The 16,656-nt window shown below is 40.8% G+C and overlaps 1 protein-coding gene and 1 long non-coding RNA gene across 2 annotated transcripts in view; one reads left to right on the top strand and one right to left on the bottom strand.

The window, feature by feature from the left end:
* LOC309502435 overlaps nucleotides 1-16,656 on the top strand; it is a 188,375-nt gene that overhangs the window by 9,079 nt on the left and 162,640 nt on the right. The window lies entirely within an intron of this gene.
* Nucleotides 1-16,656, bottom strand: part of LOC309502335 (receptor-type tyrosine-protein phosphatase F-like) — a 128,715-nt gene that overhangs the window by 8,427 nt on the left and 103,632 nt on the right. Inside the window, exons 7-8 of the mRNA XM_082174704.1 lie at nucleotides 7,627-8,208; nucleotides 7,150-7,173 (exon numbers count right to left, since the gene is read on the bottom strand). Of these exons, the coding sequence (XP_082030830.1) occupies nucleotides 7,150-7,173; nucleotides 7,627-8,208 (606 nt within the window). The remainder of the gene's footprint in view (nucleotides 1-7,149; nucleotides 7,174-7,626; nucleotides 8,209-16,656) is intronic.

Below are 16,656 nucleotides of genomic sequence, written 5' to 3' on the forward strand. Positions count from 1 at the left end.
TGGGGCCAGAAACGTGCTCTACAAAATTAAACGAGTCCATGGTAGTCAACAATTCAGCTGCAATCAAACAAGTGGGATCATCAATATGCAGATTAAAGTCCCCAAGGACTAAAACGCGATCTAGTTTTATTATAGACGTTAAAAACTCAGAAAAATCATCAAGAAATGTGCATGCAGGACCAGGAGGTCGGTAAACTAAAACACAGTAATAGGGGTGTGTTTTCCCAACCTTACACATCTGTATCTCAAAGGAGTCGAACGAAGCTGTGTTCGTCAAACTGCAGCAGAAAGAGTCACGAAAGACCAGCGCAAGACTGCCTCCACGTTGCGCGAGCCGAGGAGTCCCAAACACGGAGCAGTCCGGGGGGCATAGTTCTTTAAGATGAAAGTGTTCATTCTCCCGCTGCCAAGTCTCCGTAATGAACATAAAATCCAAGTTCTCCTTAGTGAAATGGTCATTCAGAGTAAAAGCCTTGCTCGCAATGGAGCGCGCGTTGATAAGTGCAATCCTGGTAGAGCGCGTGCGTGACAAGGGCTATCCTGGGACAGGCTGGATGGCCTGATCCGTCCGACAGGTAACCGGGCACAGGGCACGCTGAAGGGGCGCATGATGGCAAGCAGGCCGGGTGGGGAAGATCCATTCGGAGGTGCACCACACAGGTGATGACGCACAGACCGCGTCCTGATCTGACTCGCAGACCGGAACCGGCCTCAGGCACCGCTCACTCCGGGAGCTCTGGATCCGTTCGGTCCAAGAGAAAATCCACGGGATCGCCACTTTCTCCTCCAGACTTGAACCCCAGCCCTGGATCCCCGCTTCCTTCTCCTGCTGCAGCGCCGGGTATCCATTGTATCCAGCACTATGAAGATTCGATAAGTGTTTCGCTCCTGTGTTTTGTTCAGCAGATCAGGCGGAAAATGACTTCTGAGGAAAAAAATTTATAAAATAGGAGAAGGTTTGACTCCACAAAGAAGACCAAGAGAGCCAAGTGTGAATCAAAGAAGATGGTCATCACCTGTGGAGAAAGGAAACCGGGAGAGAAAATGAAAGTGTGGGAAAAGGTATGAGAAATAGGTGAGAAAACGAGATTAAACTGGGAGAGACTGAGAAAAACAACTCAGACGAGAGAAACTGCACACATCTAAAATTCAAGAGGGAGTTGAGACGAAAAAATAGTGAGAAAAAGAATAAATTCAAGGAAATGAGAAAATGAGCAAACGGTTTAAAAGAGAATGAAGCGTGAGGAAACGGAAAGTGAGAGTTTACTTCTCACCTGCAATAGAAAGTGTGAATGAAACAGCGGCGGTTTCTTCATTAGGGCGATCGGGCGACGCACCACCAAAGTGTGAAAGGGACTTTTTCAATCACAATCTCATTCAACCACAGAGTTACACTAGCAGTCACTCACTGTTGTTCTGCCTCTGGATATAGTCCAATCAGCGCCAAGTCACGTTCTGTGGAGTACCGCCTCTTTTTGGGCGATTTCACTATGGCCGAAAATCTCCCAGAGTGTTCCCATAGACTTACATTCAAAGATTTTTTTTTCGAACTGCAGGCACTGCAATGCATTCTCTATGTGTTCCGGGAGGGCTCGCACTAACGTGCTTTCGTCATCATACGTAAACTTCACTTGTGCAGCGATTGGTGGAAACAAATATACCTCTAATAATATTTAGCCATAAGCTAAAGTGACATCCAATAATTTCCTCAGTGCATAACTTACATTTCACGGACATATTCTCCATCTGTAAATGTTAGAAAGTCAATATTTCCAGTTTGCTGTCATGAGTGGTCGAGTTTTCTGCAAGCTAAACTTCCGTGAACGAGCGCCGCCGCGTGCATGCGCGCCGAACAGACGGAGCGCAATAGAAGAGGAGCGCAATTATTCTGACTAAAATATACATTAGCACTAAATTATAAATATATTTAGCTAAAATATTTGTTGTTGAATATTTGTTGTTGTTGGTGAACATAAATGTGCTAGAGAATTTCAAACCTACATGTGTATTTTTATGATATTAGCTTTTTATTTTATTTTTTATTTATTTTAAGTTTAGTAAATTTAACTACTTCTTTAAAAAGCATTATTTTGTTTTTAGATTGTAATGTTGCAATGTTAGAATGTAATGTGATTTGACCCCTTTTTTGGATAGACTGCAGATAGACAGCAAGGTTACACTATGTTTGTTTTTATAACCTTCAATATGAACATTGTTTGTAGGACAATATTGATCAGGATATGAAATATATATAAAAAAAAATTAAATAGTTTGTTTTTTAATTCAAATAGAAAAATAATAATTAAATACTCAGATTATACCATACATCGCCATTTAGGCCAAAAATTCGGATTTATTTGGCAATTGGCTATTTCCCAACCCTACCGGCTGAAGTTTTAGCTAAACTTTAGGCTAATGATAGCTACATTATTATCATTGTTAAATTGTTATTTAACAATTAGCCTACATTCAGTCTTGGATTAATAATTCAGTTTGTTGCGCCCCCCAAATTTTTTTTTGGCACCAGCCGCCACTGGAATGAAATACAACAGGAAGAGAGAAAAGTGAGAAACAAAAAAGACAGCAGGGAGACACAGTGAGAAAAAAAACAAGACAGCAAAAAAAGGAGAGGATGGTAATGAGAGAGACTGAAGTGAGAGGAAAGGTACAGTATATTAAGAGATGTCAAAGGTCAAACCCAGTCCGTTTGAAACCTTTTCATTTTTGACAAAAAAGCGACATAAAAGGTGTAACAAAAAAGGAGAAATTTTAAAGTCACCATAAAATTACAATTCTTATTTTTTATGGAATATCGTAGTGTTTATTATTAATAATATATGTGTACATAATAAAACAAATATATATAATAATTTAAAAATTATTAATAACTTAACATTGAGCAGCCATTTTACTCCGATTCACATCACAATAGGGAAGAAGGGACGACCGCAACTTCCGTTTCATGCCGACTGAAGCACCAAAAAAGATGATAAGGTGTATTATCGATATTGCAATGATCCTCTCAGATGAGAATAAAATTAAACTGAATTGAGCTGGATAATTACACCAACTTTGCTAAATATAATCACCATTGAACTGACTTGAGCTCATTAATGACAATATTATCTTCTGTAGAGCTGCTTTACAGCTAAAACTGAATTTCTTTCATAATTCATAATTTACAACATTAACGTGAAGCTGCTTTGAAACAATCTGTATTGTACAAAGTGCTTTATAAATAAATGTGACTTGATTTGACTAGACTGTGAACATTCTTCAAAACGTATCATTTTGTGCTCCATAGAAGCCTATGTAAAGTGTTTTAAATGAGTCACTTCCTTGAAGTTGGGTCAGCATGCTTCCTTAGGAGCATATATCGTGCTCTTCTATTCCACAGCGCTTACTTTTCCATTGTTTTTCTATGTGACTGTAGCAGTACTGTTTACTTCTGTTGGGGTTATTTAATATGAAGGGGGAGTGCCCTTTAATTGCGTTCCTTGCGTATATAGGTGTGTCGCTATGGGCTCTTACAGAGTCAACGCATCGATACGCATACGCGCCTGCAAGGCTACGCATCGCTACGCTTCGGCCGCCATTATGCGTCTATGCGTAGCAAAATGTGTCGTCCCAGTTTTTGATACGCGACGCACCGTTGCATGCAATACTATGCGTTGTTGGTGGGGGCGATACTGCAAGTTGCTTGCGTCCGACGTGTAGACTATGAAAGGGAGCACGTCGCTCACGTTGCTCGCGTTGACTCTGTCAGAGCCAGAGTCCGTCTACGGAGAGCCTGCCCACTCCCTATTAAGTCCTATTGTACCGAATTTTGGTTGTAGTTCCACCAGAGTTCCACTGGGGGGGCGCTCGCCATGAGTGCAAAATGAATGGGAGTCAATGGGGCTAGACGGCTAAATTTGTCTCTTTCACCCGATTGCCGTTGAGAAATCTCAGATTTGATTGTAGGTTTTGCAAGTTCAACATGGGTTATAGGTCGAAAGGTTTTTTTATTTTTTTTATTATTATTTTTTTTACAATTTTTATTGTACAGACAAGAGTTTACACTCAATCATCAAAGAGACAAGCATAAAAGAGAAAAAACATTGTCTGCACTTTTGTCTTTTTACACATTCCTAAAGAGTAAAAGAATCACACAAACAACAGAATAACCACCATCCCAAACCCCTCCCCCCACCCACCCAGGAGGATTTAGAAAATACCGGCAGTCTCTACAACTGATAAAAAATAAATTAAATAATAAAACAATACACTTGCTCAACCATTATATAATTAAGTCAGGATCTAGAGAGGATACAGAGTCGTAAAGATTTAAAATAGAGTTCCAAGTTTTATAAAATGTACCCGTTGAGCCCCGAGTCGAATATTTCAATTTTTCAAGTGAAAGGAATGACATCAGATCCTTTAACCAAGAGGTAGTAGGAGGGGGGGGGGTTGGACACTTCCAATGCAACAAAATGCACCTTCTAGCAATAAGAGAAGCAAAAGCAATAACATCTGCTTTCTGTCTCGTGATGGATGACGAGTGAGACACACCAAAGATGGCGACTAGAGGACATGGAGATAGAGAAGTAAGCAGAGCTCTAGACATGAAGTCAAAAAAAGAAGACCAGTATGAGGCCAGTTTTGGGCAGCTAAAGAATGTATGGGTGTGATCAACAGGAGAAAATGAGCATCTGATACAGGAGTCTTCTGTTTCTGGAAACAATTTATGGAGTTTAGCTTTAGTAAGATGAATTCGATGAAAGACTTTTAGCTGAATCAGACTTAGCCGAGCACATACAGAAGTGAAATTAACTCTAGCAAGGGCCTCAGACCATAGCTCTTCCGAAAACTTAGTTTGCATCTCATTTTCCCAAGTCATCTTTAGGCAGGAGAGAGAAGACGTATTAGAAGAGAGTAACATGGCGTAGACAGAGGATATACGACAACCACCTGTAGGGGCTGACAATAAATTCTCAACCAGAGATTTTTCTGGTAATTGAGGGAAACTAGGGAAGTTAGTCTTAACAAAATTGCGGAGTTGAAAATACCTGAATAAGCCTGTAGTATGCAGGTTAAATTTGGACATAAGATTGGTGAATGTGGCAAAATAATTATCAATAAAAAGATCTGAAAAACAGGCCATACCCTTATCTTTCCATCTTTTAAAAGTGTGATCAATAGCTGGAGGTAAAAACAAGTGATTGTTGCAAATAGGACTTAAAACAGATAGTGACTCCAACCGAAAATGTTGTCGAAATTGTTTCCAGATTTTTAGAGTTGATAGCACAATAGGATTTCTAGTATAATTGGAAGGACGCATAGACAAAGGAGCAAAGACAAGTGCAGGAAGAGAAGAGGAAAGACAAGTAGCAGCCTCTAGACTACACCAGTTAGCTTCCGGCGCATTACACCACAAAAAAATCGTAGAAATATTGGCGGACCAGTAGTAAAAAAGAAAATTAGGCAGAGCTAGACCTCCATCACGTTTATTTCGTTGCAGGATAATTTTATTCACTTTAGGAATTTTACCAGCCCAGATAAATGAGGAGATGATTTTATCTAGACACTTAAAAAAAGATTTAGGTAGAAAAAGAGGGAGAGACTGGAAGAGAAATAAAAGTCGCGGCAATACATTCATTTTAATGGTCTCCACTCTCCCAACAAGAGAAAGGGGTAGGCTGTCCCAACGTTTTAAATCTAAGTTTAATTTGATCAACCAAATTCGTAAAGTTATTCTTAAGGAGAGAACTGAAAGAGTGTGAAATGTTTACACCCAAATATCTAAACCCTGAAGGTGAAAAATTAAAAGGTAGGGTGCTTTTCTGAATTAGCCACGTCATTTATGGGGAAACATTCACTTTTGGTAAAGTTTAATTTGTAACCTGAAAAAGAGCCAAAGTTGTCAAGCAAATGCATAATCTTGTTGGCGCAGCCAACTGGATCCTGTACATACAGCAACAAGTCGTCAGCATAGAGAGAAACACGATGTTCTGTGCCTCCCCTTTGGATCCCGCATATAGACGAAGATGTTTTTAAGGCGATAGAAAGTGGCTCAATAGCTAAAGCGAAGAGCAGAGGAGACAGAGGGCAACCCTGCCGTGTCCCACGGGAAAGAGGAAAGAATGATGAACTATCAGCATTAGTTTTAACACTTGCAGAGGGAGCCGAATATAGGAGTCGAATCCATGAAATAATATTGTGCCCAAAGCCAAACTTTTCTAATACAGTGAATAAATAATTCCATTCCACACGGTCAAATGCTTTTTCAGCATCAAGAGAGATTATCATTTCAGAAGTCTTAGACAGAGATGGACTAAAAAGTATATTTAGCAATCGCCGGATATTAAATGACATCTGACGTCCCCTAATAAAGCCGGTCTGATCCTCAGAAATAATATCAGGAAGACATGCATCAATGCGCTTTGCCAGCACCTTCGCTAGAATCTTAATGTCAGCATTCAATAAACTAATAGGTCTATAGCTACTACATAAAGTTGGGTCTTTATTTTTTTTTAATTGAAGGGAGATAGATGCTTGATTTAATGAGGCTGGAAGAAAACCTTGCTCAAATGACTCCACATACATATCCAACAATAAGGGGGCTAACTGCGCTGAGAATTTCTTATAAAAGTCTAAGGGGAAGCCATCCGGCCCTGGAGCCTTGTTACACTGCATGTAGTCTCAGCCTCAGACGTCACGCCCACGGAAGGTCTGGCTACGCGAGACTACACTGCATGAGACCAATGCAGGTGGTAATTTCATCTAGCCTGAGAGGTAAATCTAATGTTTCCTCTGTTAATGTATTAATAGTGGGTATATTTAAATTTTGTAGAAAAGACTCCATTAAAGAAGCATCAGAAGGAGGTTGAGAAGAATAAAGACTGGAGTAAAAGGAGGAAAAGACAGAGTTAATTTTTTGAGGGTCAGTAACAAGCTTATATGTCGAAAGTTGAATGAACGAGTACTTATGTCCTTTCGATTTCTTACAGGTTGAGTTGTTGTTGCCCATAACACACTAGCATTCTGCTAATGAACGCTGATTGGTCAGAAGGACTGATTACGACCAGAGATACAGCTTGATGGCATCGTGGCATCCGAAGCGGGACCAGAAACAAACAAAACAAAAACTCTTCTAGCACGTGTATTTACCTGTGTCAGCTGTGTTGTCGATGCCTCGAGAGAAAAGAAAGTTTCAAATAGGTTATATACAGAACCCTAGGGATCTTGACACAGTTTTAAAGAACACTTTATACTAAAAAGGTTCTATATAATGAAAAATGTCTTAAATTATTGCATAATACATTCATGTTTCATGGGTTATTTAATTTTTTTCTAGTGATAAAGTACGTTTACGGGCTGTTTAATTCATAAAATTTAACAAAAATTAAAAACCAGTTTACCAGATTAATGAATTGAAACTAAATCCATAAAAATTATCCCATGACAGAACCCTTTTAAGGTTCGATTTAGAACCTTTTACATTATACCATTATTGACTTTTGAATCCATCTTTTGTAGTGTGTCTTCAAATGATCTTCATTTGGAGTCTTTTCTCAGCACACACTGATATCAATTCGACCATAAAGAAAAAAAAAATACAATGTATTATATAAGCACACATCTCACCTCCTTGCTGTGTTTTCACCTGCAGGGTGTCAGAAGGCGGCCCGTCTCCCACAGAGGTGAACGCCAGCATGCGGAGCCCGTACGTGATGTCAGGCACCAGGCCGGAGATAGTGGTCAGGCTGCTGTCCTCTGTGTTGTGTTTCTGCCACGCACTGATCGGGAAATGCAGATCAGACGTGTAATACACTCGATATCCTTGTATCTGTCCGTTGGGCTCTTCGGGAGGTTCCCACTGCACCAGCATGGTCGTGGCGCTCAGCATCCGGGCCTGAATGTGCAGCGGAGGAGACGACGGGGCCTGTTCGCTGGTGCGTGTCTCTACCGTCCCGCTGGGCGGCCCACGCCCGATGTTATTGACCGCCATGACATGGAATTCGTACTCGGAGTAAGGACTCAACCCACCGATGCTGTAGCGCGTGGCAGCAACTCCGTCCACTTCCTGGAAACCGTTGTCCGAGACTTTGGCCCGGTACTGAATCACATAGTACGACACGGGTTCGGGGTTGCCGGAATCCCATGTTAGAGTTACACTGGTGGCGGTGGTTTCTGTGACGATCAGAGAGGTCGGGGGGCGGGGCAGAGCTGAGAAACATGAATAAACATATTTAGTTCCTTGACAATTTTGATTGTACAAATGCATACTATTGGAAAACAGACAACATATAGACCTTATGCGCCGCCATCTTTAAAATATTATCTTTTAACTTCCGTTTTTGCGGTCGCTCTGTATATCTCTATGGCGCTGCTGTCCAGGAGTAATTAGCTTTTGAAGTGGATTTACTTCATGTAAAAGTTACGAAAGTTATCATGAGGACTGTAATGTTTAAAGCAGATGACTTAACAAATGTCAGTCGACCGGGAAGATTTTAAAACGAGCCGTTCATTAATAAACACGAAAATTCGCTGTGAAAATACAGACCGGAAGTCAAAAGACAACGAGTGCAGCGCTGAAAAGGGGCGGAGCTACAGAAGGTCTTATAGAGTAGGACTGCACACCTTTACTAAAAGTTTACTTCCAACACTGCTCCAACACACTTACCCGTAATTCGATCATTCGATTTAGATAAGCCTGAAAGAATGAATTAGCTGGATCAAGTGCGTTTAATTAAGGTTGAAGCTAAACTCTGCAGGGATGTGGCCGTCCAAGAACTGAGCTTTGCACCCTGATCTAGAGTGACTCAAAAAGGGCAGTGTGATGTGTTTTCTTTAATTAATTAAGGTGAATTCAGGCCCAATATTTTAACAGCAAATTAGACCTTTATACCTTTTATATCTCAAACACAACAGAAACACATACTTTTGTTTAATTAAGTAGTAGTATTTGCCCCCAGAATAGATGTTCAATGGGATTTTTATTTATTTTTATTTAAAACACAGTGTTCTGTTAATTAATGTACTTTTTTCAATCTGAACACTTATATTTGATACCTATAAAATCCAATTATCCTCACAGTACACACATAGCTGTAAATAATGAACAATAATGAAAGATCCTAACACAATAAAGAATGCACTTTAAATAATTAGTCCGTCACTATCTTATATTATATAGTGCTTCACTGTTTCAATTTTATGTTAACTACGTTGTAACGCCACGCCAACAGAGGGAGCCCTCTCCTGAATTCTAACTGTGTGCCACTCCCTCTGCTCACTCTATGGTTACTTCCTGTTTGGCGGCCATTTAAAGCATGGCATGACCAAACAAGCCTTGCGAAGTATTGCCAGTTCTACTGCCTTACCAAGCATTCTCTATTCATTGTCTGATTACTTTGTGTATGATCTTTGCCTGCCTTCATTGATATCTGTCTCTAGGATTACCCTTTGGATTTGACTGCCTGTTTGGATTGTTTCTGGAGTTTGACCCTTGCCTGCCTTCATTGATATCTGTCTCTAGGATTACCCTTTGGATTTTGACTGCCTGTTCGGATTGTTACTGGAGTTTGACCTTCTCGCTTGCCTGCTCTTCTTCTGCCTTTGGATACCCCTTGGTTTGGTTGCCCCTTGGACATTTACCAGTGTTTTTACACTTTGCCTATTTCTACTCAGTCTGCTGCCTACACTTAATAAACTTCAGCACATGGATTCTAATACTGCCTCCGCCTCCTCCTTACAGAATACTTCGCCTCCTATGAATCCAGCAGAAGTTTTAGAGCTTCAAACAGCGTTTGCTTATCAAAGTGAGATGCTGAGGGAATATCGGGAACAGCTTGAAAAGCTCCAATCTACCAGTGAATATCTGACCCACTATCTTCGATCGCTCCCTCCACCTGCGCCTCAAACAGTAAGCTTTGCTATGCCTGATAAATTTGACGGTTCAGCTGACCATTGCAAAGGATTTATTCGCCAGGTGGAGATATTTTTTGATAACCAGAAAGACAAGTTCACTGATGGGAAAAAATGTGCTTTTCTGATGACACTACTCTCTGGGAAAGCAATTGAGTGGGCTTCTGCAGTTTGGGACACTGACTCGAACTTTAGAACTTCCTATAATTATTTCATTCAGCAGCTCAGAGATGTGTTCGAATATCCTGCTGGAGGTAAAGATATATCGACACAGCTGCTTCACATGTCTCAGGGTAATCGTACTGTTGCAGAGTATGCCATTGAATTCAGAACGCTCGCAGCTCAGAGTGGGTGGAACGATGTTTCTCTGAAAGCTGTGTTTCAACAAAGCCTCAATGCTGAACTACAAGCCGAGCTGGCCTGCAAGGGTGAGAATTCTTCATTTTCTGATTATGTAACACTGGCTATCAAAATTGATAATTTGATGAGAACAGCTCCCAAGAAGAAGTCTGCTCGATGGTCACAACCCAATACTCCTTCCATACGTCAACCTTATGTCCTGCAGTCTACCCCTTCATCTGAATCTAGCCTCAGTCAGGAACCTATGCAACTGGGTTTCTCCAGACTTTCAGAGGAGGAGAGAACTCGACGGAGACGGCTCAACCTGTGCTTTTACTGCGGTGAATCCGGACACCATAGCCTGGACTGCCCACACAAGACTCGGATAACCACCAAACCCACCCGGGTAAAGACTGAACAGTTTTCTCTCCTCCCTATCAAGTCTGTTACCTTTCCTGTTCGACTAACTTCAGACAATGTTTCTATGGATTTAACAGCATTGATTGACTCTGGAGCAGCCCTGAACCTGATCCACAAGGACCTCATCACCAAATTCAACATCCCTACTCTACCGTGCACACCACCTATCCGAATCAGTGCTGTTAACGATGCACCCATAGGAGATGGAATTATTCAACAGACACAACCTCTTCAACTCCGTATCGGAATATTTCATCAAGAGGCCATCTCTTTCTACGTCATAGATTCACCTAGACAGGAAATCATCCTTGGCTTTCCCTGGTTATCTGCCCACGACCCAGTTATCTCCTGGCGCCATGGTGAACTCACTCATTGGTCTGAATTCTGCCAGAACCATTGTATGCACTCCGCAATTCAACCATGTTTCACTACAAGCATCGAAAGCCCAGACACCAAGCAAACTACGAAGATTCCTACCTGTTATAATGATCTCATTGAAGTATTTAGCAAGACTAAGGCCACGCAACTTCCACCTCATCGACAATGGGACTGCGCCATTGACCTATTACCCAATGCCATGCCCCCTAAAAGCAAAGTGTATCCACTGTCACGCAACGAAACTCAAGCTATGGAAGACTATGTTGAGGAAGCCTTGAACTCAGGGTTTATCCGCCCCTCCACTTCTCCAGCTGCTGCAGGTTTCTTTTTTGTAGAAAAGAAGGATGGGGGTTTACGCCCCTGTATTGATTACAGGGGACTAAACAACGTCACTGTCAAATTCCGTTACCCCCTTCCTCTGATTCCTGCAGCTCTCGAACAGCTACGTGAAGCCAAGATCTACACGAAACTGGACCTCAGAAGTGCCTATAACTTGATCCGAATTCGTGAAGGGGATGAGTGGAAAACGGCCTTCCTCACCACTAGGGGGCACTACGAATACCAGGTTATGCCCTATGGTCTTTCAAACTCACCTGCTGTATTTCAGTCCTTCATCAATGAGATTTTTCGTGACCTATTAAACCAATATGTCGTGGCCTACATTGATGACATATTAATATATTCCAAGTCTGAAGCTGACCACATTTGTCATGTCCGGACTGTTCTCACTCGTCTCTTAGAAAACCAACTATATGTCAAAGCTGAGAAATGTGAGTTTCATGTTAAACACACAACCTTCCTGGGATATAACATCAGCCATCAAGGGGTAGAGATGAACGACTCCAAGGTCCAGGCAGTCACTGAATGGCCCCAACCTACCACGATAAAGGAATTACAGAGATTCCTAGGCTTTGCAAATTTCTACAGGCGCTTCATAAGAAACTACAGTCTGATTGCTTCTCCCTTGACTTCTCTACTCAAGGGCAAACCTGCTAAGGTTAAATGGTCTGAAGAAGCCGCTCAAGCTTTCACTAAACTTAAGGACAGTTTTACCTCAGCCCCCATCCTCAAACATCCTGATCCCAGTCTCCCCTTTGTGGTTGAGGTTGACGCCTCAGATTGTGGAATCGGAGCTGTGCTATCCCAGCGTCACGAGCAGCCAGGTAAACTCTACCCTTGTGCCTTTTTCTCAAGAAAGTTAACTTCAGCCGAACGAAACTATGATGTAGGAAATAAAGAACTGTTATCCATGAAGGCAGCCATTGAAGAGTGGAGACATTGGCTAGAGGGGGCAATTCATCCGTTTCTAGTCATCACAGATCACAAAAACCTTGAATATATTAAGAGTGCCAAACGCCTGAACCCTCGTCAAGCTCGCTGGTCCCTGTTCTTCAGTCGTTTTCAATTCACAGTGACTTACAGACCTGGCTGCAAGAACAGTAAGGCTGATGCCTTGTCCAGACGCTATGATCCCCCTTCTGGATGTAGTTCACCCGAACCTATTCTGCCTCCAACCACTACCCATTCCACAACGTCCATGGTCACACTTATCCATAGACTTCATCACAGATTTACCCCTATCGAATGGTTTCACTACTATACTCGTAATCATTGATCGCTTCTCTAAGTCCTGTCGCCTAGTTCCCTTAAAGGGCCTCCCTACGGCCATGGAGACGGCACAGACCCTATTCCATCATGTATTTCGGGTCTATGGCATTCCAGATGATATTGTCACTGACAGAGGAACCCAGTTCACATCTCAAGTCTGGAAAGCCTTTTGCAAACACCTAGATATCAATGTGAGCCTCACGTCAGGTTACCACCCCCAGTCTAATGGACAAGTAGAACGTCTTAACCAAGAGATTGGCAGGTACCTTAGAAGCTACTGCAGTCACGAACAACACCGTTGGGCAGATTTCCTTCCATGGGCTGAATACGCCCAAAATTCATTGACTCACTCCTCCACTAACATGACACCCTTCCAATGTGTCTTGGGGTATCAACCTCCGTTATTCCCGTGGTCTGGTGAACCCTCGTCAGTCCCGGCCGTGGACGACTGGATCCGACGAAGTGAGAGGGTATGGGACAGCGCTCATGTCCGTTTACAGAGAGCAGTCAGAAAACAGGAATTCCAGGCCAATAGACGTCGTCGCCCGCATCCCTCCTACCAACCTGGGCAGCGGGTCTGGCTCTCCACAAGGGACCTCAAGTTGCGGCTGCCAAGCAAGAAGCTCAGTCCCAAATATGTCGGTCCCTTCAGGATTCTCAGACAAATTAATGAGGTTACGTACAAGGTTGAGCTTCCCCTTAACTACCGCATCTCCCCATCCTTCCATGTCTCGCTCCTCAAACCGGTCCACCTGAATGATGACCCCAACGCAGAGAACCAAGAGCCTCCACCACCACTGGATGTAGACGGAGTACCAGCCTACAAAGTGGACAAGCTACTGGATTCAAGACGCAGAGGGGGTCAGATCGAATACTTGGTGGACTGGGAAGGCTATGGACCTGAGGAGAGATCATGGGTAGCCGCCCACGATATCCTAGATCCCTCTCTCATTAGAGACTTTCATCGAGCCAGACCCGATCGTCCAGCCCCCCGACCACGGGGACGTCCACGTAGAGCGCCAGGAGGCGCTTCTAGGGGAGGGGATTCTGTAACGCCACGCCAACAGAGGGAGCCCTCTCCTGAATTCTAACTGTGTGCCACTCCCTCTGCTCACTCTATGGTTACTTCCTGTTTGGCGGCCATTTAAAGCATGGCATGACCAAACAAGCCTTGCGAAGTATTGCCAGTTCTACTGCCTTACCAAGCATTCTCTATTCATTGTCTGATTACTTTGTGTATGATCTTTGCCTGCCTTCATTGATATCTGTCTCTAGGATTACCCTTTGGATTTGACTGCCTGTTTGGATTGTTTCTGGAGTTTGACCCTTGCCTGCCTTCATTGATATCTGTCTCTAGGATTACCCTTTGGATTTTGACTGCCTGTTCGGATTGTTACTGGAGTTTGACCTTCTCGCTTGCCTGCTCTTCTTCTGCCTTTGGATACCCCTTGGTTTGGTTGCCCCTTGGACATTTACCAGTGTTTTTACACTTTGCCTATTTCTACTCAGTCTGCTGCCTACACTTAATAAACTTCAGTACATGGATTCTAATACTGCCTCCGCCTCCTCCTTACATACGTAAAACTATTAAAAATAGTAACTGAAATAAAGCTGTAAACATTTAGTTAAATATTAATTTAATAAAAAAATATTAGATAAATAACCTTAAACTTAAAAGAAAAGTGCTTTATTGCCTGGGTAATAAAGTACTAATATTACTAAAACCTAAATACTGTAAATATAAAGCTATATAAAAATATTTTAAAAAATCAAAAACTAATAAAAATGACAAAAGCACAAAACTAAATTACTAAAAGTATAAAAATAAAAGCTAATTAAAAATATTAATAAATACTCAAGTAAATAACACTGGTTCAAATAAACTGGTATCAAATGTTAGATAATAGAAAAATCTAACTGTTCACTATGCAGGCATTTTTAGTCCTTGTATTTTAAATATCTCAGTGTTTCTGCTACTAATACACATGTTCTGACATGCTAACATATGCCAAATGAATGCAAATATTGGCCTGTCTGTGACATTTCTCAGGGCAGATATGTGGTAATGACCTGGCATTTAAGATGAATGTAGAAAAATGTGCTGTGTTAAACACTGTTCTTGTGATTGTTCTGTGTCTCATAGACTAGATCAGTCAGTTCATCCTATTTCCACAGGCGAATTGAAAAATGCCTGTACTGTCATAAAGCTTCTGAAATTGACTCTAAACAACTTTTGTGCAATATGCAATTGGACAGCTGTCAGAATCCAAACAAATCACCTCGAATAAGCAGCAGCAGAGTGGAAAAGGACAGAAAAACACACCAAAACCTTTTTAGGAGGCTTAAAGCACCACAGCTGCTATAGCAGAAATCCCAAAACACATGATATTAACCTCAGCTAACATGATAATGCATGACGGCAGAGCAGAGCAGAGCAGTGAGAAATACCCATGCCAGATACACTCGAAATGCTTTAATCAATGCTAATGGTGTAACTCGACTCCATTTGCCTGAATCCAGATCAAATTCTGCTACTCTAAATTCTTTATTTTCAACACCTCTCTAGATACACCGATAACAGTTTGCCGTTTCACCGACTAATGGAGAGCTCAGAAGAATCAGTACAGTAACACAGTACACTTTGTAAGAAGTTTTTAAGAGAGAGCTGTTTGGTGTTTGGAGTAGGGTGACCACCCGTCCCGCTTTGTGTTGAACCGCACAGCATTTTCACCCCTTGTCCCGCACGTCACATATTGAGAAAATGTCCCGCATTTTCATCAGTCTATTGGTTTTTAATTATCATATTAAGAAAACGTGCATGTGTTCTTTTGCCTTTTTAAGAAAGCATTTTATTTATTAGTTTTGCGGCGTAGTTTTTCACCTATATTTAACAGCGCTTCATCAGAAGTACAAATACAACAGCCGTTTTTTAAAAATCCTATCCAATGGTTGAAAGGAAAGGAGTAAACACGGTCACTAGTGGGTTGTCAATCAAAATGTGGAGCGGTGATTCGTTACATGTGTTCCCTGTCAGAAAACAAATGGATAATTTGATGAATTAAAATGTAAATTTAACAGAATTTATCAACTTGTTGCCTGATGTGGTTGTTTTGATTCACATCCTCTCTAAAAACCAAAAGTTTTTGGTTTAATATATTCTTAATATATAAGACTGTCAATTATCTAATTTCATGTTGTTTTATATTTTATTTGTTCATTATTTATTTTGTTGGATTTTAGTTGGACTTGGTCAGAACTGTTTGAAAAATAGTGATCTGCATGATACCTCCTGAATGACATGTAAAATAAAGACATGTTATGTTGCATTGTGATGTAATGGTGTTTTCTGGAAGGGACTAAAGAACAAAGCATTTTTATCAGCTGAAAGGCAGAATAGTTTTTTTAATTAACCCTCTGATGGTCTTCGTTTAGCAGTCACACTCAGGGCCTTCCCGGTCAGAAGTGACCGGACACCTAAAAATGAAACTTCCTCCATCCCAGTAAAAACCAATGCAATTTATTTTTGTTCTATAATATTTATTCTTTTTAATTTAGTATTTTGAAACAATTTGATTGAACTTATTAATATTTATGCAATATTTATAGTCCATTTTTTGCCATTGAAAATAATGATTTTTTTATTTTTATTTTTATTTATTTTTATATGCAGTATTTTCGGTTAAAATAGAGACTAGGCTTTCAGAAAAAATAAAATAAAATAAATAAATTTATTAAACATAAAATTAAATAAATCATGTTATTGCATGGGTTTACCACGAGATGCCTGTATAGCTCTAAATGGAGATGCTTGTGAATTCTAGTTGTTTTTGGGCCAAATTACTTACTTTTAAGATGTGGATTGAATGTATTTTTTTTTAGAAATTCTCAAATAATACTTTTTGCCAAGGTTTATAACATTTTATTAATTATTATTTTAATAATTGTAATAATTATTATATTAATTATATATATATATTATAATTATTAATTATGTTATGTTTT

The sequence above is a fragment of the Leuciscus leuciscus genome (genome assembly GCF_965113295.1).
Source record: "Leuciscus leuciscus genome assembly, chromosome: 7".
Lineage (NCBI taxonomy): Eukaryota > Metazoa > Chordata > Actinopteri > Cypriniformes > Leuciscidae > Leuciscus > Leuciscus leuciscus.